This window comes from Gallinula chloropus (assembly GCF_964237585.1).
Source record: "Gallinula chloropus genome assembly, chromosome: 3".
Classification (NCBI taxonomy): Eukaryota; Metazoa; Chordata; class Aves; order Gruiformes; family Rallidae; genus Gallinula; species Gallinula chloropus.
This window is the reverse complement of record NC_140087.1, coordinates 122282337-122301645: the sequence shown is the minus strand read 5'-3', so window position 1 is coordinate 122301645 and position 19309 is coordinate 122282337. Positions and strand designations below refer to the sequence as shown.

At 60.0% G+C, this 19309-nt stretch overlaps 1 protein-coding gene across 2 annotated transcripts in view; it reads left to right on the top strand.

The window, feature by feature from the left end:
- The first annotated feature begins 37 nt into the window (after window positions 1-37).
- Window positions 38-19309, top strand: part of HADHA (hydroxyacyl-CoA dehydrogenase trifunctional multienzyme complex subunit alpha) — a 31003-nt gene continuing 11731 nt past the window's right edge. Inside the window, exons 1-10 of one of the 2 annotated variants that reach the window (XM_084262070.1) lie at window positions 38-128; window positions 6051-6092; window positions 6184-6254; window positions 7456-7589; window positions 9302-9440; window positions 10395-10514; window positions 10602-10704; window positions 15477-15599; window positions 16197-16315; window positions 17558-17614. In XM_084262070.1, coding sequence (XP_084118196.1) covers window positions 41-128; window positions 6051-6092; window positions 6184-6254; window positions 7456-7589; window positions 9302-9440; window positions 10395-10514; window positions 10602-10704; window positions 15477-15599; window positions 16197-16315; window positions 17558-17614 — 996 coding nt within the window. In that variant the 5' untranslated portion in view covers window positions 38-40. Of the gene's footprint in view, window positions 129-4007; window positions 4096-6050; window positions 6093-6183; window positions 6255-7455; window positions 7590-9301; window positions 9441-10394; window positions 10515-10601; window positions 10705-15476; window positions 15600-16196; window positions 16316-17557; window positions 17615-19309 lie in introns of those variants that run through there. The other variant, XM_084262071.1, reaches the window with a different exon arrangement.

Below are 19309 nucleotides of genomic sequence, written 5' to 3'. Positions count from 1 at the left end.
GGAGCGGCCTCTCCCTCATTCGACCTCGCGCGCAGCAAAGATGGCGGCCGCGGTGCGGGCGATGGGCAGCCTGGGGCGCTTCAGCGCCGCCGCCAAGTACGGCCGGGCCCGCCGGCCGCCGCCCGCCGGTGAGACGCGGCCCGCGGCGCCCCCTGCGCGCCGGCCGGGCGGGGAGCGGGTGCGGGACCCTGGGCTCTGGGCGCGGGACCCTGGCCTGAGCGCGTCCCGGGGATGCGGGGCCTGGGGAGGCGGCGGCGGGGGACCCTGAGGCTGCGGGGCCTGGGGGGGGGGAGGGTGGGAGGGCGGGCGGGGGGTCCCGGCGCTGCGGGCCCTGAAGCGGGCGGGGGGTCCCGGGGATGCGGGGCCTGGGGAGGGAGGGCGGGGGGGCGGGGGTCCCGGGGATGCGGGGCCTGAGGCGGGCGGGAGGGGGGGAGGGCGGGCAGGGGGTTCCGGCGCTGCGGGTCCTGAGGCGGGCAGGGGGTCCCGGGGATGCGGGCCCTGAGGCGGGCGGGAGGGGGGGCGGGGGGCCCTGAGGCTGCGGACCCTGGGGGTGGGGGGCGGGCGGGCGGTGGTCCGGGGGCTGCGGGCCCTGAGGCTGTGGGCCCTGGGGGGAGGGAGGGAGGAAAAGAGGGTGGGCAGGGGTCCCGGGGCTGCGGGCCCCGAGGCGGGCGGTGGTCCGGGGGCCGCGGGCCCTGAGGCCGCGGGCCCTGAGGCTGTGGGCCCTGCGGGGAGGGAGGGAGGGAGGGAGGAAAGGAGGGCGGGCGGGGGTCCCGGGGTTGCGGGCCTTGGGGAGGGAGGGCGAGCGGCCCCGGGGCTGCGGGCCCTGGGGCAGGGGGAGGCAGGACTGGAGGGAGGGAAGGAGAGCAGGCGGGGGTCCCGGGGCTACGGGTCCAGAGGTGGGCAGGGGGTCCAGGGGCTGCGGGCCTTGGGGAAGGAGGGCGGGGGTCCCGGGGCTGCGGTCCCAGAGGCGGGCGGGGGTCCCGGGGCTCCGGGCCTTGAGGCGGACAGGAGGGTGGGTGGGGGACCCCGTGGGTGGGGGACCCCGGCGCTTCGGGCCCTGAGGTGGGCGGGGGTCTGTCACGGGGGGGGGTCTGTCACGGGGGGGGGGGGTCTGTCACGGGGGGGGGGGTCTGTCACGGGGGGGGGGTCTGTCACGGGGGGGGGGGTCTGTCACGGGGGGGGGTCTGTCACGGGGGGGGGTCTGTCACGGGGGGGTGTCTGTCACGGGGAGTGTCTGTCACGGGGGGTGTCTGTCACGGTGGGGGGGTCTGTCACGGGGGGGCTGTCACGGGGAGGGGGCTGTCAGGCAGGGGGACGGTGTGGGCAGCGGGGCCCATCCCGTTCAACCGGCAGCCTGGGAGCGGCCCCGTCTGTGCCGTGGGGCTGGGGAGCCCAGCGTGGCCCCAACCCCTTCCCCTCGCCCCCAAAGGGCTCCCCGGGGCCGCTCCCCCGGGGTTCCCCCCCCCAGCCCCCCCGCCGGGCCCCGGGGCGGGCTGACCCGCGGGACCCCATCCCCGCACATGGGGCGCGTTTGGGGACCCCGTGGATGGGTCTGGGGGTGGCTGCGGCGGGGAGGGACCCTCGGGGCTGCCCAGCTGGTCCCTGGGCAGAGAGTGTCCTTGTGTCCTTCCCCGTGCCTGCGGGGGAGGGGGTGTCCCCGTGCCCTTGCCTGGGTCCTGGGGGTGTCCTTGGGGGGTGTGCAGGCCTGTCCCCGGTCTGGGGGGGTCACTGTGTCCCTGTATGTGGGGGGAGATGCCTCCAGGCCTCTCTGCATCCCCAGGAGCCCCCAGCCTGCCTGGGTTTGGGGTCCTGCTGGCCCCGTGCAGTCTGGGCTGGCAGTGCTGGTGATTCACTGCAGGGCTGCTGCAGCCAGGGCTGAGCAGTGCTGCTGGGGGGCTGAAGGACAGGGCTCAGGGCTGCTGCACCCAGGGCTGAGCAGTGCTGCTGGGGGGCTGAAGGACAGGGCTCAGGGCTGCTGCACCCAGGGCTGAGCAGTGCTGCTGGGGGGCTGAAGGACAGGGCTCAGGGCTACTGGGGGGCTGAAGGACAGGGCTCAGGGCTGCTGGGGGGGCTGAAGGACAGGGCTCAGGGCTGCTGCACCCAGGGCTGAGCAGTGCTGCTGGGGGGCTGAAGGACAGGGCTCAGGGCTGCTGCACCCAGGGCTGAGCAGTGCTGCTGGGGGGCTGAAGGACAGGGCTCAGGGCTACTGGGGGGCTGAAGGACAGGGCTCAGGGCTGCTGGGGGGGCTGAAGGACAGGGCTCAGGGCTGCTGCACCCAGGGCTGAGCAGTGCTGCTGGGGGGCTGAAGGACAGGGCTCAGGGCTGCTGCACCCAGGGCTGAGCAGTGCTGCTGGGGGGCTGAAGGACAGGGCTCAGGGCTGCTGGGGGGCTGAAGGACAGGGCTCAGGGCTGCTGGGGGGGCTGAAGGACAGGGCTCAGGGCTGCTGCACCCAGGGCTGAGCAGTGCTGCTGGGGGGCTGAAGGACAGGGCTCAGGGCTACTGGGGGGCTGAAGGACAGGGCTCAGGGCTGCTGGGGGGGCTGAAGGACAGGGCTCAGGGCTGCTGCAGCCAGGGCTGAGCAGTGCTGCTGGGGGGCTGAAGGACAGGGCTCAGGGCTGCTGCAGCCAGGGCTGAGCAGTGCTGCTGGGGGGCTGAAGGACAGGGCTCAGGGCTGCTGCAGCCAGGGCTGAGCAGTGCTGCTGGGGGGCTGAAGGACAGGGCTCAGGGCTGCTGCAGCCAGGGCTGAGCAGTGCTGCTGGGGGGCTGAAGGACAGGGCTCAGGGCTGCTGCAACCAGGGCTCAGCAGTGCTGCTGGGGGGGCTGAAGGACAGGGCTCAGGGCTGCTGCAGCCAGGGCTGAGCAGTGCTGCTGGGGGGCTGAAGGACAGGGCTCAGGGCTGCTGCAACCAGGGCTCAGCAGTGCTGCTGGGGGGGCTGAAGGACAGGGCTCAGGGCTGCTGCAGCCAGGGCTGAGCAGTGCTGCTGGGGGGCTGAAGGACAGGGCTCAGGGCTGCTGCAACCAGGGCTCAGCAGTGCTGCTGGGGGGGCTGAAGGACAGGGCTCAGGGCTGCTGGGGGGCTGAAGGACAGGGCTCAGGGCTGCTGCTCCTTATTTCTGCACGCAGAAGGGCCGCTGGTGTTGAGCTGAAATGAAGAAGTGTTCCATTTAAATCTAATCCCTCTCATGCACACGGTGCTGGAGGGAGTTCCTACATCAGCTGGCTGCTCCAGGAGCAGGGTGCTGCCCTTAGTGAGAGCAGACCCATGAGAACTCCAGCTCAGGCATGGCTGCTGGGGCTTCTTGGTATAACCTGTGATAGTTCTCATGGCAAACAGTCCTGGAGCTGCTGTGAGGATCATGGAATGGCACGGGGTGGGTGGGACCCCAAGGGTCCCAGAGCTCCAGCCCCCTGCCACAGGCAGGGACACCAACCTCCAGGCCTGGAGCTACACAAGGGTGCCCAGGGCCCCAGCCAACCTGGCCTGGAACACCCCCAGGGACGGGGCACCCACCCCCTCTCTGGGCAGCCCCTTCCAGCCCCTCACCACTCTCTCTGCACAGAACTTCCCCCCAGTCTCTCCTCTCCCCCTTCCCTCCTCCAGCTTCACTCCAGCCCCTTGTCCTGCCAGTCTCTGCCCTTTAACAAGCCCATTCCCCTCCTGTTCCTGGGGTCCCTTCAGGGACGGGGAGGCTGCAGTGAGGTCCCCCCACAGCCTTCTCTTCTCCAGGCTGACCCAGCCCAGCTCCCCCAGCCTCTCCTCACAGGGGAGGATCCTGTCACCCCCCCTGTAATTAGTAGCACTGTTAAGTGGGGTGCAGACCTCACTGGGGCAGGCCAGGAGCAAAGGCAGAAGGCAGCCTGAGCTCCAGGGCTGGCTGGACCTGCTGAGCTGCATGTCAGGTGCCAGCAGGTTCCCAGAGGGGATGGGAAAGGCTGGTTAAAGGTTCCCATCTCCCAGCTGGGTGCTCAGAGCCGTGGGGCTGCAGGTGAGGGCGGGCTGGGGCTTCACTCCAGCCTAGGACACGAGAAGGGTTGGTTTCCTCCTGAACCTGCCATGGATGCTGGTCCCACTGCCCGTGGTGTGTCACGTCTGGGTGAGTGGAAGGGCAGGAAGGGGAAGTGCTGGGTGGGGAAGCAGCTGAGGAAATGACAGAGGAAGGAGAAAGTGGGAGGAACTGGGTTATGGTGTGAAATGTGTGTGCTCTCTTCTCCACTCTCACTGCATCCGAGCTCTGGGAGCCACCTGGGAGGTGTTGGTGCTCCCACCTCAAGGTGTTCTTCCAATTGGAAAGAGTGAAGGGGTGGAAACAGGGTCGCTACTGGAGGCTTTCCAGTCCAGACTGGACATCAGTGTGTGTCCAGCCTGACGCTGTTTCCTTCACTGGTTTTTCTGGCTCTGATCTCAGCGTGTTCCCACTCAAGGAACCGGTGCCAGAAGCAGATGTGCTGTGGTGGTGTCCCAGTAAACATCCCCTGAGTGGCAGATGTGGAATGTTTTCCATCTTCTTAATGTTTATAAATATCTTAAGTATGGGATACAGGGGGAAAGGGCAGCCCCTGCTCAGTGTCTGTGGGGACAGGACAAGGGGCGATGGGCTCAAGTTGGAGCCCAGGGAGTTCCCCCCAGTGTGGGGAAGAACTTCTTCCCAGTGAGGGTGAGGGAGCCCTGGGACAGGCTGCCCAGGGGGTGTGGAGTCTCCCTCTCTGGAGAGATTCCAGCCCCTGTCCTAGGGACCCTGCTTGGGCAGGGGGTGGGACCCCAGGGGCTCTCAGGGGTCCTTCTAACCCCCTATGATCCTGTGATCTGTCAGCAGAGGAATCGCTGTGGGAAGTGGGCTCCCTGGAGCTCACAAGTTGAGGGAGGTTAACCCTGGCTGCAGCACTCCTGCTCTGGGTGTTTTCCTCATCCAGAAACTCTTCAAAGCCGCTTAGGAGTGGAAACCAGTTGGCTCTTTGTTTACAAACTGGTATTGCTGGGCACATGACAGACATGGGAGCGCGCAGGAACCTGTCTGCCAGGACAGACTGACACTGAATTTCCATCCCCACGTTGTCCCACCCTGTCTCCTGGGCTCAGGAATGGGGAGCAAAGGTCAGTCCCTGCTGCCAGCACCCCAGACAAAGTGGAAAGACGGGCAAAGTGCAGCTGAGCCCGTGTCACGGGGAGGCACCTGCCAGCCAGGGCCTGGCTCAGGGGCTGGGGCTCAGCTCCCTGATCCACGTTTTCTGCTGGGAATGGGAATGGTTCATCCCTGAGGGTTTTGGCAGCGTTGAGCAGTAAAGCTCTGTCAGCTCAGGGCTGGGCTCCCCCCTCTGTAGGTGAGCCCACCGTGCTTAACAAGGCTCTTTACCACAGTTTGGGCTTCTAAAGCAGCTTCAGCAGGGTTCAGCCTTTCCAGGTTGCTTGAGTAGCACTGAGAGAGAGTCATAGACTGGGCAGGGTTGGGAGGGACCCCAGGGTTGGGAGAGATGGGACAGGCTGCCCAGAGAGGGGGTGGGTGCCCCATCCCTGGTGGTGTTCAAGGCCAGGTTGGATGGGACCCTGGGCAACCTTGTGTATCACAGAATCACACAGGGTTGGAAAAGCCCTTTAAGATCATCAAGTCCAACCACTCCCATCCTGAGCTGAACCAGATCCCTCAGCACCTCATCTCCCCCCTGTTAAACACCCTCAGCGCTGGGGACTCAGCCCCCTCCCTGGGCAGCCTGTGCCACAGCCCCACAACTCTGCCAGGGAAGAACTTTGCCCTCCCAGCTGAGCTGACCCTGCCCTGGGGCAGCTTGAGCCCATTGCCCCTTGTCCCAGCTCCTGGCCCCTGGCTGCAGAGACCATCGCCCACCTCTCTGCACCCTCCTGGCAGGGCAGGGGAGGTGGGGAGAAGGATCCAGGCCTGGAGGTTGGTGGCCCTGCCTGTGGCAGGGGGATTGGAGCTCTGTGATCCTTGGGGTCCCTTCAACCCTGCCCAGTCTCTGATTCTCTGGGAGGATGCATGAATAGACAGGAGTTGAGCCAAGGCTGGGGAATTAACAGCTGCCACCTCTGTTGTAGGTTACACTTGCCGCAACATCTCCGCCTCGGCCGCCCTGCAGAGTAAGTGCACAGCTCTTCCTTGCACCTTCCTCTTCCTCCTGAAAGGCTGCTGGAAAGAAGCAGATACTCACCTGTTTCTGTTTGATTCCAGCAAGAACCCACGTCAGCTGTGATATCAAAGGGGATGTGGCTGTCGTGCGCTTCAACACACCCAATTCAAAGGTACCGCTGTGGCTGGCGAGTCGGTGGGGAGGCTGGGGAGAGTGGAAGGAACCTCCCTGCAGCCTTGTGAAGAAAGTAGAAATAGAGGAAGGAATATCTGGGTGCTGAAGGAGGCATCTGAAAGCGCCTCCTGGAAATGTTTTTGTAGAATCCTTGAGGTTGGGAAAGCTCTTCAAGATCATCCAGTCCAACCGTCCCCCTGCCCCCTCCGTTACTAACCACATCCCTGAGTCCCTCACCCAACCTCTCCCTGAACACCCCAAGGGACAGTGACTCCACCACCTCCCTGGGCAGCCCCTTCCAGCACCCCACTGCTCTTTGGGAGAAGAAATGTCTCCTCATTCCTAACCTGAACCTCTCCTGGCCCAGCTCTCAGCCATCCCCTCTGTTCTGTCACTGGGTACCTGTGAGAAGAGGCTGAGCCCAGCTCCCCCCAACCTCCTGCCAGGGTGGAGAGAGCAAGAAGGTCTCCCCTCAGCCTCCTCTTCTCCAGGCTGAACACCCCCAGCTCCCTCAGTCACTCCCCATCAGACTTGTGCTCCAGCCCCTTCCCCAGCTCCATTACTCTTCTCCAGACACACTCCAGGCCCTCGATGTCCTTCTTGGAGTGAGGGGCCCAAACCTGAGCACAGCATTTGAGGAGCAGCCTCACCAGCTCTGAGTGCAGGGGGTGATCACCTCCCTGGCCCTGCTGGCCACGCTTCTGTAGTGTGTGTGTTTAACTCTCACTGGCACAAGGTCTTATTAATCTTCTTAAGCTCTTGGATTCGGGGTGGAGGAGGAGAATGTCCATTGTGTAGGAAAAAAAACAGCTGAGGAACTCATAAACTCTGCATTGGAGGTCGTGAACCCACTGTCAGTGAGGTTAACAGGGAACTTCTTAAGAACAGCTTAATTGGTGTTAATCCCAGTTATTTTCTCACTGGATTGTGATACTGGAGGAACTAATCCTTACAGCAAATTGGAGCTCCCCAGAGTTGCAACTGTGCACAGAGCTGGTCTGGCTGCTGGGTAGATCCCTGGGTGGCCTAATCCCTCCTCCCACCTTGGGAAATCCCCTCAGGCCCACCATTTGCTTTGGCTTTTTGGTGTCAGTCTGTCTTCTGTGTGAGTTTTCTGCTGAGTCAGTCCTTACTCAGAGGTTACGCTCCGCTGCTGCCTGGGCTCCCTCCTCCTCACAAGGCTCCTTTGCTGCTTCCAGGTGAACACTCTCTCCAGGCAGCTGAACGCTGAGTTTACTGATGTCATGAATGAGATCTGGGCCAATGAAGCCGTCAAAAGCGCCGTCCTCATCTCTTCAAAGCCAGGCTCTTTCATTGCAGGAGCAGACATCGAGTAAGTACAGAGGCCTTGGCAGTTAGGCTGGTGCAGATTTCTCTGGAGACCAGGATTCCCAGCCAGGGGCACCGTGGAGTCCCAGCAGCTCGTCACTGACGTCTCCCTGTGGCTGAGGCAGAGTCTGGGAATGAATCCTGGGTGTGATTTGCTCAGAATGAAGTTAGATCCATGATTGTCCCTCTCTGCTCTGCCCTCCCCAGCTGGAGTCCTGTGGCCAGAGCTGGGGCCCAGCACAAGGAGGATGTGGGGCTGGTGGAGAGGGGTCAGAGGAGCCCCGGGGATGCTCAGAGGGCTGGAGCAGCTCCCCATGGAGAGAGGCTGAGGGAGCTGGGCTGGGTCAGCCTGGAGAAGAGAAGGCTGTGGGGGGACCTCACTGCAGCCTCCCCGTCCCTGAAGGGACCCCAGGAACAGGAGGGGAATGGGCTTGTTAAAGGGCAGAGCCTGGCAGGACAAGGGGCTGGAGTGAAGCTGGAGGAGGGAAGGGGGAGAGGAGAGCCTGGGGGGAAGTTCTGTGCAGAGAGAGTGGTGAGGGGCTGGAAGGGGCTGCCCAGAGAGGGGGTGGGTGCCCCGTCCCTGGGGGTGTTCCAGGCCAGGTTGGCTGGGGCCCTGGGCACCCTTGTGTAGCTCCAGGCCTGGAGGTTGGTGTCCCTGCCTGTGGCAGGGGGCTGGAGCTCTGGGACCCTTGGGGTCCCTCCCAGCCCAGACCAGGCTGGGATTCTAAAGAGGAGCATGGCAAGTCACCAGGCCCCGTTTGGCTGGGTCCCTCCTTCCTGCATGCTGGGGTGCAGCCAAGGAATCCCTTCCTGGCACAGGGGTGAGCCTTGTCCTCTGGTCTGGGCCACAACAGGAGCAGATCATTTACATGCAGGGCTGGGTTTGAGCTGGGGTTAGTGCTGGCACTCCTCCAGGGTGGCCCCTCCACGAGGCAGGCTCTGGCTCTCTGCCACACAGAGCAGCCTCCCAGGAGAGCCACAAACCCACTTCTGCAGGCAGTGGGGGGGCTCCCACCGGGCCCTACAGTGCTGTTGGCTCCTATTCCTGATGCTGGGCAGGACAGAGCAGTTGTTTAAAGACATTAAAAGCCAGAAAGCACCGAGGAGGGGAAGGGAAGTACAAACAGGCCCTTAAAAAGCCTTATTACCCTTTTGGATGGCCTTACCTGGGGGCAGAGAGTCAGTTCTCATGGTGGTGGGGAGGAGGCAGCATTAGGGCTGGTAAGCAGAGTGAAGGGATGGGCTGTGTTGAGGTGTCTGCTGGTCCCAACCCCATGAGCCTCCTGAACACCCACCCAGCGAGCGCTGCTGTCGCCTCCGCCAGAGGAATTGGCCCCCTGGGAGTCTGGAATTGGCACTGGCCATCTGCTCCCCTACAAAGCAGTGCTGGGCTCTCCCCTCCACCCTCCTGGCAAGGGCTTTGAGGCTTCCTATGACCCTTCCTGCTCTCCCCCCAAGGCTTTCACAGCCCTGACACAAGGAGGCTCATTCAGTGCCAGCCCTGCCTCAGCCTGCAGCGACTTAACCCGCTGGATTTAGTAGTCTCCCCGTGTTGCCTGTTCATCTGAGGCTGGGGGACTAAATAGCTCTTGCCTGTCAGTCACTGGGGTTTGGTGGGAAAAGGGGAACAAACTCCTTGAGCTGCTCTCATTGTACCACTGTTGTTTTCTCAGTGCCTTTTTCCCAACCCTGATTCGCCTTTCTGCCTCACTGCAGCATGATCGAAGCCTGCAAGACCTCTCAGGAAGTGACTCAGCTCTCTCAGGAAGGACAGAAGATGCTGGAAAAAATTGAGCAGTCTCCAAAGCCCGTTGTTGCTGCCATCAGTGGCTCCTGCCTGGGAGGAGGACTGGAGGTATCAGAGGAGTCTGGGTCTGGGCAGCAGCGCTGGGTCTCTAACCTATCCTGAACGATGCCTGTGGGGCTGCTGAGCGCCAGAGGGGCTGGAGGCCTGACAGGTTCATTACATCCACTCAGATGAGTTTGTGGTGGGTTAATGGCTCTGCCACACTCGTTTTTCTGCTCCTGGTATCATCAAATATGAGTCTGTGTGGGCCAGGCTGATATTTAGATGGGAGCATCCCGGGGCAAACCGGCTGTTTCCAGCGGGCATTGGACCTGGATAAATGCCTCTGGCAGAGCTCAGGCTGGAAATTGCTGCTTTTCAGCTGAACTGAGCCCTGTATCCCAGCAACTTCTGCTCTTGTGAAGGTGGTTGTGAGAGGGATGAGCCTGGGGAGCACAGCCAGGCTCCACCCTGGCTGTGTGCTCTGCTCCCTGCTCTGCTGCTGCGCCTGGGCGCCGTGGTCGCGTCGTGATCTCCTCAGGAGTTTGTAAATGGAAAGGCTCTGTGGTACCTCCTGCAGCAAAGCTACTGCTAGACCTGAGTAACCTCATGAAAACAGAGTCTCTTCAGTTGCATACTGATTTCCCCAGCAGTCACAGCTTGTTAGGAGCACTTGGACTGGGCGATCCAGGGACAAACCCAGTGTCGTGGCCGAGCAGTAAATGGGACTCTGCTCTCAGTGTAGGGAATGAGTTATAAGCCCTTGAGGGGCCAGGTGAGATTCAAAGCCAGCAGCAGTTGGGTAGCTTCATGCTCAGGGTGTAGCTGCTTGCTGTCTTACACCCTGCATGCACTATTCTTGCTGGAAGGAGCCATCAGTGCAGCCACAAGGGGATCTGGGCAGCTGATTTGGGGAACTGGTGGTCTCAAGAGGAAAGCTTAGGAAGAGGCCTTTGATAGGGATTCACGGTTCTTCTGTGGTCTTGCACAGCAAAACCTTTAGTTTTCTCTTCCTTTTTTAAGGTTGCCATTGCCTGTCACTACAGAATAGCAACAAAGGACAAAAAAACAGTCTTGGGAACACCTGAAGTGCTACTGGGTCTCCTGCCTGGGGCAGGGGGTACTCAGAGGCTGCCAAAGATGGTGAGTGAGAGAAGAACTTCACTTGACAGCCCCTTTGGCTGTGTGGCATGCTCCTGTTCTGAATCCCCCCTGTTTCTGCCTGTCCAGGTGGGACTGCCTGCTGCCTTTGATATGATGCTGACTGGAAGGAACATCCGTGCTGACAGAGCAAAGAAGATGGGTCTGGTTGATCAGCTGGTGGACCCTCTAGGTCAGACCTGATGCCTCTCTGTTCCCTGAGAGCCTTGTCACTTAACCTCTCCATCTTACTGAAATGAGTGGAGAAACCACTGATGCAGCCAAGTCTAGTGGGGGTGGAGCATCTAAGGGATAACCTCAGCCAAGCAGCATAGCTGAACAAGTGCAGAGAAGGGCAACCAGGCTGGGGAAGGGGCTGGAGGGCAAATCCTCTGAGGAGCAGCTGAGGGAGCTGGGGGTGCTGAGCCTGGAGAAGAGGAGGCTGAGGGGAGCCCTTCTCCCCACCTCCCCTGCCCTGCCAGGAGGGTGCAGAGAGGTGGGCGATGGTCTCTGCAGCCAGGGGCCAGGAGCTGGGCCAAGGGGCAATGGGCTCAAGCTGCCCCAGGGCAGGGTCAGCTCAGCTGGGAGGGCAAAGTTCTTCCCTGGCAGAGTTGTGGGGCTGTGGCACAGGCTGCCCAGGGAGGGGGCTGAGTCCCCAGCCCTGGGGGTGTTTAACAGGGGGGAGATGAGGTGCTGAGAGATCTGGGTCAGTTGGTTGGACTTGATGATCTTGAAGGTCTTTTCCAACCAGGTGATTCTGTGGTAAGGACTGCTGTGTCCTTGTGCTGTGTGGTGCAGTCTCCATTGCACCTCACTAGTGTGTGCATGGGCACCTTGAAATGTCAGGCTGCTGCTGAAGCCCAGGGAGCAGGGGAAGGTTACTGTAGAGGGCAGGCCTGCTGGGGAGGCCAGGAGCTAATTATACAGATAAGAACCTGCATTCCTCATTTATCATGTCAGAGGGGCAGGTCACAGCCCATAATGAAAGGAGAATAGATGACCCATGCCTACATTTGTGCTGCCTACAGATGTTAATCTCTGTGACAGGATCTTGAGAAGCAGCCAAGCCCCACGGCTGGGGTGCTCTGAGCTCATAAAATCCCAGCCTGGTCTGGGCTGGGAGGGACCCCAAGGGTCCCAGAGCTCCAACCCCCTGCCACAGGCAGGGACACCAACCTCCAGGCCTGGAGCTACACAAGGGTGCCCAGGGCCCCAGCCAACGTGGCCAGTTGCCAACTGGCTTCCAGTGGGATGAAGGAATTCCCTGCAAACCACAGATCAAATTGCACTTCCAAAACTCTGAGTGGGCCAGGGAATAGTTTCTTGCTTCTGCTGTTCCTTTGCTGTGGAGAAGGGCGGGGGGGGCTTTTTTGGAAGGTGACCCCACAGAGGGCAAAGCCTGCACAGCCTCTGAAAGGCCTGAGCAGCTGCAGCCAGGATGGGGAGCACTGTGCCTGCTGGTACTGCCACCCACTTGCTGTGTGCAGAGCTTGGTTTCCCTGGAAAATACCCTCATGGCCCTTAGCTCCTCAATTCAAGGAGAACAAAGGAAAAGAAGAGATGCCACTGCCTGCCCTGAGAAACACCTGGGAAGGCCCTGTGACCTGTGTCACGTGCCAGCATTCACAGCATTGCAGGGATTGGGAGGGCCCCCCAGAGCCCCTGGGGTCCCACCCCCTGCCCAAGCAGGGTCCCTAGGACAGGGGCTGGGATCTCTCCAGAGAAGGAGACTCCACACCCCCTGGGCAGCCTGTCCCAGGGCTCCCTCACCCTCACTGGGAAGAAGTTCTTCCCCACACTGGGGGGAACTCCCTGGGCTCCAGCTTGAGCCCATCGCCCCTTGTCCTGTCCCCACAGACACTGAGCAGAGGCTGCCCATGGCCCCCTGGGTCCCACCCTTCAGCTCTTGATCCCCAGTGATCAGATCCCCTCTCAGGCTCTTCTCTGCAGGCTGAACAGCCCCAGCTCCCTCAGCCTTTCCTTCCAGGGGAGATGCTCCAGCCCTTCAGCATCTCTGTCCCTCCTCTGGACTCTCTCCAGGAGATCCCTGGCTGGTTGATCCCAGGGAGCCCAGCCCTGGACACAACACTGCAGCTGGGGCCTGGCCAGGGCAGAGCAGAGGGGGAGGATCCCCTCCTGTCACCTGCTGCCCACACTCCTCCTGATTCCCCCAGGACCCCACTGTCTCTCTTTGCCTCAGTGATCCAGCAGTGTGCCCAGGTGGCCTCAGCTGTGTTCTCAATTGCAGAACCAGGAGTGGTACCCAGGTTTGAGTTAAAACTGGATGAATTTTACCTCTGCACCCTTGCTTAAATGTCAGTTGGCTGTTCAGGAGCCAGCAAACGTGGGATTTTACACCAGGATTGCCCTGGCTTGCTCAAAGGGAACCCCAGATTCCAAAGCACAGTTTGCAACCCTCACTGGGGTTACGTGTGAGCAGTGGGGGTGCTCCTTGTGCATCCAGATAGCAGCTGCTGCTTTGCTGCTGAGCATTCAGCGTGGCTTCTCTGTCTCTGGGGGAAAGCAGCTGTAACTGATGGTAGAAAGCTTTGAAGGAGAGAGACAGCATTAATCAGGAGGCAATTTCATGGGGTGCAATCAGCTCCCCCTCAGTAGGGAGCCCTGCAGCACTCTCTTGATGTATTCACTGCCATGCCCAGATCTAATTCTGGCAGGTGCTGCTCAGATGTGAGGAGACAGCTTGGGGCTGCTGGGTTAGGATGCTGCAGGGCACTGGGAGGTGACCATAACACTGCCTGCAGAAGGGGCTTTGATGACCTTGCCCTGATTGTTCTTCTCACTCAGACACAAATCAGCAGCTCTCCCCTTTGGCTGTAGTGTCAAAGTCCAGCGGCTGTTGGTGTTGACAAGCCACGGTGATGGGAAGGGGAAATGGGGTATTCAGGCCTTGTAGTGCATCAGCTCTCTAAAGCTGAAGGTCTCAGGTGTGTTGCTGTCTAGTGGTGGGAGGAGGTTGGATGGTTTGAGCTCTGAAATCCCCAGAGCTCTCAGATTTCCAGTCCCCTGGATGATGCAGCAGCTCTGGGTTCAGTTTTCAGAGCTGCCTGTGCAGCAGAAAACTTTGCTTTGTTTGGGCTGTTCTCTGGAATGGCTCTGCTGCATCTCCAGGGCACGAGTGAGACCTCCTAACCCTGAGCTGTCCTGCTGCAGACAAAATGTGTGTGGTCCTTTGCTCACTTCTTGCTGAGAGACCCTCCCACAGGCAGCAGCGTGGGGGGGCTGCTGCTCTCGGGTCTTTAGGGTGAAACTTTAACACTGAAGACCTACAGGGGAGCTGGGCAGGGCTGTTAGTAAGGGCAGGGAGCAACAGGATGAGGGGTAATGGTTTAAACTCAAGCAGGGCAGGGTTAGATGAGACCTGAGGAAGAAGCTCTTCCCTCTGAGGGGGGTGGGACACTGGGACAGGGTGCCCAGAGGGGTGGGGGAGGCCCCATCCCTTAAGACACCCAAGCTCAGGCTGGATGGGGCTCTGAGCACCCTGCTCCAGTGAAGATGTCCCTGTCACTGCAGGGGGAGGGAGGGAAGGTCCCTTCCCACCTAATGCTGTCTGGGATTGTGTGATGGTTCTGTAAGACCTCAGCAGAAGGTGAGAGTAGTGGGAGGTGGCAGAGAGAGTTTCTGGTTTGGTGTGTACTCCTCTCCTGTGTCAGGCAGTAGTTTGCTGTGGTGGTTCCCTGGCTGCAGGGGCTCTGCAGAGTCTGGATGTGGTGGAGCAGCTTGTGCTGAAGGTGCCAGAGGGTGCCCAGCTGTGAGGATAGAGCGCTGTGACCTCCTCAGGCTTGTCCTGCTGGGTCAGAAGCAGCCCAAGGCTGTGCCTTTAGCCACAGGCTCCCTCTGCAGAGTCACCACCCATCACATCTCTCATTAAGGACTCATCATCAGCCTCCAGCAAGGTGACACTCCAGCCCTGTGTGCTCTCCTGTGCAGCCACAGGAGCCCTGTGCTCACAGATGGTGTGTCCTGCCCTCAGATGGCTAAACCCCCTTCTGCTGGGGCTTGCTGCTCCTGGGACAGTGCTGGGTGCTGCTCTGTTGGGCCAGCTGAAGCAAGAGAGAGGTTTCCTCACTGGAGATCCAAGGCAGAGCTTTCTGTGGACAGGGGCAGGTGATGTGTGAGGCTGTAGTCCTGGTGTTGGATAGCAGTGGTGTTGGTGCTGTTTGGTTGTGTGGACTTGCTGTACCACCTGAGGGAGGAGAGGTGCGAGGAGAGGGAGGAGAGGTGCAAGGAGAGGATGGAGAGGTGCAAGGAGAGGATGGAGAGGTGCAAGGAGAGGATGGAGAGGTGCAAGGAGAGGATGGAGAGGTGCAAGGAGAGGATGGAGAGGTGCAAGGAGAGGATGGAGAGGTGCAAGGAGAGGGAGCAGGCAGAGCACTTGGGTTCTGTTGAGACACGGAGTGGTGGGGGACAGGAATGAAGCAGAATAAAAGGTTGAGGAATAAAGGGCAGGATTTGTGAAGAGTCCAGGCACTGGAGCAGGAGCCCAGAGAGGTGATGGGATCTCTGTCCTCAGAGCTTATTCCAAGACAGACAGAAGGGTCCCTGAGCAACCTGATCTGGTTCCAGAGCTGGATTTAACTGTGACCTTGGCCCCGCGCTGAGCAGCGGGTCAGACCGGCTGGTCTCCCCTCTCCCCTTCCAGCCAGGGGCATCCCTTGGCCCCGTGCAGGTGCTGGTGAGGTGACATGCTGCCCTCTGCTCCTCTGGGAGCTGGTGTTTCTGCCTGGTGTTTCTGCCTGACACCAGGGGTATCAAACACCTGGGGACCTCCACCTGGCTCCTGTTGAGCTTTTCCATCCTGGTTTGCGACCAAGGGAAGTCAAACAGGGTGGTGGCAGTGCAGGGGAACACCGTGGCACCACCTCATCCTTGTCTCTGCATCTTCATGCATCAGTGGTCACTGCTGCTGCCTTTCCTTGAGACTTCTGGGGGTTGTTTTACACGCAGGGCCGGGTGTGAAGACTCCAGAGGCACGGACGATCGAGTACTTGGAGGAGGTGGCGATTGACTTTGCCAGAGGACTAGCCAACAGGACTGTGTCCACCAAGAGATCCAAAGGACTGATACAGAGTAAGTCTGGGGGCACCAAATCCCAAGGGACTGTGGTGAGCATAATCCAGCTTTGTTTCTCAGCAAGGTGTTCCCCCTCCTGCTTCATTCCATTTCCACACTGAAGTTGTATCATCGTCGTCTCTTGAGCTGGGTGGGTTGGTAGAGAAAACGTTGCTCTGCAGATCTGATCTTCAAGGGGTGTCACCAGAGCTGCCTGTGGTGGCTCCTGAGGGGAGCTCTCCTAGGAGAGAGCAGGAGCTGCCTCTGGAGCTCTGTCCATCTCCAAAGCTGTGGCAGCAGGTTCAGTACTGAGCTTGTGTCGTGGAGTGGGAAGAGGCACGTGGGTCTGCTCTGTTCCAGTCCTCTTGCAGTTAGCAGAGCCCAGAACTGGTGACATCTTGGAGCAAGTCCTGCTCCCCAGAGCTCAGTCTGTCACTGCCTGTCTGGGGAGGATTCCTTAGCCCTCAGGGAGTTGTCTGCAGAAGGAGCTTCCAAGCAAGCCTCGTGCCTGTGGCTGAGTTTGGGGTGCACGTTCCCGCTGCAGCCACCCAGCTCTCAGGTCTGTCACTTGCAGGTGCAGTGCTGTGCTGAGACATGTTTTGTCCCACCTTGCAGAGCTCACAGACTATGCCATGGCCCTGCCCTTTGTGAGGCAGCAAGTCTACAAGACGGTGGAGAGCAAAGTTCAGAAGCAAACCAAAGGCCTCTACCCTGCCCCGCTGAAGATCATCGAGGTAACTCCTGCTGTGAGGTCTGGAGCTGCAGTGAAGGGGGGTCTGTGGGGTGGGGGGGTGACAGGGGGAAGGGGGCTCCTTGTGCAGAGTGAAGCCCTGCACCCCAGTCCTCACAGCAGATCAGTTGTGGCAGCTTCTAGCTGTGTGGTGTAGGAGCAGGCAGGGTGCAACTCAGAATATCATCACCCATTTGTGTGGTATTGGTACCAGTAAGGGGAAGATCAGGAATCCCAGTTGAGGGAAGGTTTAGCTGGAGTATTTTGTCCATGAACTTCCAGCTGCAGTTTGTCCAGGTTCCCTGTACAGCTCCTGAAGAAATGGGTTAACCTCTCAGAAGCCAGAGGTGTAAACTGCTGCTCTCATGGCTCTCACCCTGCAGTACCACAGCCCCCAAGTCACACAGACACTGTCTTACAGGCAGAGTCTGTGGTTCAATCCTTATTTTAACCTGACTTTCCACTATCTAACTGATTGCCAAGACTTCTCTAAAGCCTGTGAATGCCCCTTCTGACACTGAGAGCAGTGACATGACAGGAGCACAGCCCTACTGAAACCAGCTCCTGAACCCACGAGGGAGGAGTTAATAAAGGGATAAGAAAGAAATGAAGCTGACAGAAAGCTCCTTGCCATCCCAGTGGCTCTGTTCTAGAAGGACATTCTGGAAGGCAGATCCTCTGAGGAGCAGCTGAGGGAGCTGGGGGTGCTGAGCCTGGAGAAGAGGAGGCTGAGGGGAGCCCTTCTCCCCACCTGCCCTGCCCTGCCAGGAGGGTGCAGAGAGGTGGGCGATGGTCTCTGCAGCCAGGGGCCAGGAGCTGGGCCAAGGGGCAATGGGCTCAAGCTGCCCCAGGGCAGGGTCAGCTCAGCTGGGAGGGCAAAGTTCTTCCCTGGCAGAGTTGTGGGGCTGTGGCACAGGCTGCCCAGGGAGGGGGCTGAGTCCCCAGCCCTGGGGGTGTTTAACAGGGGGGAGATGAGGTGCTGAGAGATCTGGGGCAGCACAGGACAGGGCTGGTTGGACTCCAGGAGCTCAAAGGGCTTTTCCCACCCTGTGACTCTGGGATTCTGTGACAGGGTGATGCCCAGCTCTGCTTTGTACAGTGTGGACAGGACCCAGAGAGCCTGAAGTGTCCCTTGGCTGCTGGAGAGGGCACTAGGTGAAAACAGGGGCTGCAGCTAAGCAGGTGTCTCCTTACAGTGTAGCTGGCAGCAGACCTGACTGTATCTTTCCTGCTCCTCTGTGACTAGGTTGTAAGGACGGGTCTGGATCAGGGGCGCGACGCCGGATACCTCACTGAGTCCCAGGTAAGGAGATGAGATCCCCAACAGTCACCCCTGAGGTGTGGAGCTGGGGGGAGGAATCTGTGTTTCACCACGGGCTGCTCCCTCCCTCTGGCAGGGAGGCTGTGGAAAAGGCCTGTCTTGACCTTGGGCAGAGCTGTTCTTCAGGGTTCTTCCTCTGAAAGCCTCTTCTCCTGCCTCTCTGCGTTACCTTTCTGAGCAGTGAGTGACCAGACAGTTCACAACCCAGGACCCACGTACCAGGACTTTGATTCCCTCTGTGTCTGAGCACTGTTTGCTTTTCCTGCTCCTCTCCCAAGACAGGTAACCCAGAGGTGTGGGCTCTGTCCCTCCAGTGCTTCCAGGGACTTTGGTGCCGACACAGAGTTTCTTCCAAGAATTAACTCGTTGCCCATGTTCTGTTCATCATCTGTTTTCTCCATCCTCTTTGTTCAGGGTGCTGATTCTCTGTTGCTCTTGTTTTGCTTGCTCTTTTCTGGTCCAGAGGCTTTGTGCTGGTCCTTTTCCATCTCCTGGTCAGGTTTTTATACTGTAAAGGTGACTGAACACTGGAACGGGCTGCCCAGGGAGGCTGTGGAGTGTCTCTCGATGGTGATACTCAGCCAGCCCTGAGCTGGCTGACTGTGCTTTGAGCAGTGGGGTGGGACAAGGCTCCACAGGTCTCTTCCAACCTCAACTACCCAGAGGTTATGTGATATTCTGAGATGAGCCTCTACATCCCTCTTCCTTTCCCTCAGTTCTTGACTTTCCTGGCACGTTGGCCGAGTTCAGCACCAATAACAGCTGCTACAGGCAGTCAGGTCTTGCTGTTTTAAGGCCCAAAAGACCTCTTGTTCCTCTTGTTCACCTCTTGTTCCTCCTGCTGCTTTCCCCCCTGGTCCAGCCAGTGGTGAGGCTGATCAGGGATTGCTGAGGTGTGGATACATGTTCCCAAACAGTGGCTGGCTGTGCACACAGCACAGTGCCACGCTGGTGACACCCCCATGGACACAACCCACTCCCAGGCACATCCAGCGATCGATGCTGAGCAGAATTGAAGCTCACATGTGGTGACAGTGCTCCTGTGTGCACACCCACACCGTCAATAGCTGGCTGGGTGTGTTTGTCTGTCTGTCAGTCAGCCACAGGGCCCTGTCTGCCTGTCGCTGGCACACGTACCTCATGTCCTACATGCTGTCCTGTCCCACCTGAGGTTGGCTGGTGTCACACACAGGGCAAACAGCACTAGAGTGGGGGTGGGACAGACTTGGCAGGCTCTGGCAGACAACTTTACTGACCAGCAGCTTCCTTACATGTCCCCTGTTCATTCCCCCACGCTGCCACTGCTTTCCCATCCATTGTGGCCACGAGCCAGCAGGGTGCCCTGGTGCTGGTGGGTGACAGGGTGGCCATGAGCCAGCAGTGTGTCCTGGGGCTGAGAGAGACAATGGGATCCTGGGGGCATCAGGAGGAGTGTGGGCAGCAGGTGACAGGAGGGGATCCTCCCCCTCTGCTCTGCCCTGGCCAGGCCCCAGCTGGAGTGTTGTGTCCAGGTCTGGGCTCCCTGGGATCAACCAGCCAGGGATCTCCTGGAGAGAGTCCAGAGGAGGGACAGAGATGCTGAAGGGAGCTGGGGCTGTTCAGCCTGCAGAGAAGAGCCTGAGAGGGGATCTGATCACTGGGGATCAAGAGCTGAAGGGTGGGACCCAGGGGCCATGG